We start from the raw sequence: 2,348 nt of genomic DNA on the forward strand, positions 1-2,348 counted from the left end.
ATGATTCTCAAAATAACACTCAGTTTATTAACACAGGAGATGCATGTTACAAACATCAAATACCATAGAAAAAATATTTTTGTATAACAACTGACAAAACACATAAAAATTGTGCCAAGAGGAAGAGCGGGGATTTTTCTAGATGATGAAATAAGCATCAGTGTAAAACAGTCACTCATGGCATCTCTGACATAGCAGTAGCTCATTGTCCTAACTATAGCAAAATGACAACTCCCATAAATATACGGTGCAGAAAGCTATTCAAATGCAACTACAATTACAGAGGTTAGTGTTTCACATTTGTAAACCAGGAAACACAAATGCATCAAGGATGAGGCGGCTGGGTACCACACCTGTTGCTGAGAGTATATAAACCCAGCTCTCCACAGGGTGACATCCAAACTCAGAATCCTCTCAGATATATCCAGCTGAGTTCACATATCCTGTCAACATGGCCTACAGCTGCTGCTCTGGAAACTTCTCCTCCAGCTCCTTTAGACATTGCCAGCCATATTCAGTTTCCTCCTGTGGCTCTTTCTACCCCAGCAACCTGGTCTACACCACTACCAGTTGCTCTCCCAGCCCCTGCCAGGTGGCATCTTCTCTGAACACCAGATGTCAGGAGACCTGCATTGAGCCCACCAGCTGCCAGAGGTCCTGCGTGGTATCCAGGCCCTGCCAAGTGGAATCCTCTGTGAACACCGGCTGTCAGGAGACCTGCATTGAGCCCATCGGCTGCCAGAGATCCTGCGTGGTGTCCAAGCCCTGCCAGACAGCTTGCTACTACCCGAGGAGCTCCACACCTTGCAGTCCTTGCCAGGGAACATATGCTGGATCTCTGGGCTTTGGATCCAGCAGCTGCCGTTCCCTGGGCTATGGATCTAGAAGCTGCTACTCAGGGGGCTGTGGATCCAGTAGCTTCAGATCTCTGAATTGTGGAGTCTCTGGTTTCCCTTCCTTGAGTTTTGGAAGTAGATATTGCTATCCAAGCTACTCGGTTTCTCTTTCCTGTCAACCTTGTTACAGACCAATCTGTGGATCAGGCCTCTATGGAATCAGCTGCTAAGTCTTTGTTTTCCTATGTCAAATCTATGCTCTAAAGCTCTTGCTTCCCTGCCTAACTCCTTCTGATACCATATCATCCTTCCTTTAACAGCTTCCTCTCTGAACTTCAGCAGATTATGACATCAGTGGGTCACCCAAAATTATGCTCTACTCTCTGTACTGATGATGTATTCAGATGCTATTTGCTTTCTCTCTACAACCATTTGAAAAATGAAAATTTCATGTAATAAAGTTGGGCAATCTGATATCTTCATGCATTGTTCACATATTGTTTCTTTACTCTGTTTCTGCGCTTGTGGTTTGGAAGACTTAAGATCAGTAGGATCGTCCAGCTGAATTTGGGGTATATGATCTGGCATTAGTTTGCTTTTCTTCATTTGCACGTTGTCAGTTCTAGGATGATCATTATTCATGTCCAAACAATAAAGCTCAACTAGTTTGAATTGCCTGAGACTAAAGTATATGAATTTCTGTTGAGCCAAGAAAACAAAACAGACCTCGAAATGCCAACACAAAGAAAACAATATTACATAATTTACAATCTGAATTCTTTATATAAGAAAAATAACAAGTCTAGTATTTAAATGTTGATTTTCAGTCAGGAGAAAGTAACTTTTAAAAATTCTCAGGGCTGATAGACATTTATATATTGGTGTACATGCTAATCTTCCTGCCTCCTGTGATTGCCTAAGGAACCCTGCACCTCTTCTGCGCACATAAGGACAAGCCTCCTACCACCTCCCAGGCTCAACTCCAATCAACTGAAGGGAAGGGCAACACTTCTATGAAGAGATTTAATTTACTAGGCTTTTTCTGTGTCTCAAAGAGAGTTGGGTTCAGTTAACATACGTAATATCTTAAAGAAAATTTAAAATTACATGTGTTATGGGCATTCAAAGGGGAAAAAGAGGAAAAAAATCACTCAAAATTTGCATCTTAATGAACTACTGGAATGCAGCATTCTAGAAACATTTGGGCCATTTGCAAAGAGTCTTGGAATTGTCTACTACTGTGTCTGAGACAGTAAAGGACATTTCTCCTTATCTTCTATTTTTATTGGTTGATATTTATAATTTCCTGGATATTCACAACTGTTAAAGGGAGAAATGACAGCAGATCCTCCTTGTAAAAATTAAGATAAGGTGATATGTACTCAAAGCTATACAGAGTATATATCCATAATAAATGCAAATCAAAACAAACAAAACCAATGTGGCCAATGAGATAGGCGTGATACAGTAAATCATGCCACGTGAAATAATTTCCATTAAAGCTAATGAGAT

At 40.9% G+C, this 2,348-nt stretch overlaps 1 protein-coding gene across 2 annotated transcripts; it reads left to right on the plus strand.

Moving 5' to 3' along the window:
* Nucleotides 1-406: 406 nt before the first annotated feature.
* Nucleotides 407-1,066, plus strand: LOC142838501 (keratin-associated protein 13-1-like). 2 transcript variants are annotated; one of them, XM_075953973.1, is made up of 2 exons: nt 407-654; nt 745-1,066. In XM_075953973.1, the coding sequence occupies exons 1-2, from the start codon at nt 452-454 to the stop codon at nt 1,064-1,066; spliced, it is 525 nt and encodes a 174-aa protein (XP_075810088.1). In that variant the 5' UTR covers nt 407-451. The 2 variants fall into 2 exon arrangements, with proteins under 2 accessions (XP_075810088.1, XP_075810086.1); XM_075953971.1 differs by having other exon boundaries at nt 452-1,066.
* Nucleotides 1,067-2,348: the final 1,282 nt, after the last annotated feature.

The sequence above is a fragment of the Microtus pennsylvanicus genome, chromosome 1 (genome assembly GCF_037038515.1).
Source record: "Microtus pennsylvanicus isolate mMicPen1 chromosome 1, mMicPen1.hap1, whole genome shotgun sequence".
Classification (NCBI taxonomy): Eukaryota; Metazoa; Chordata; class Mammalia; order Rodentia; family Cricetidae; genus Microtus; species Microtus pennsylvanicus.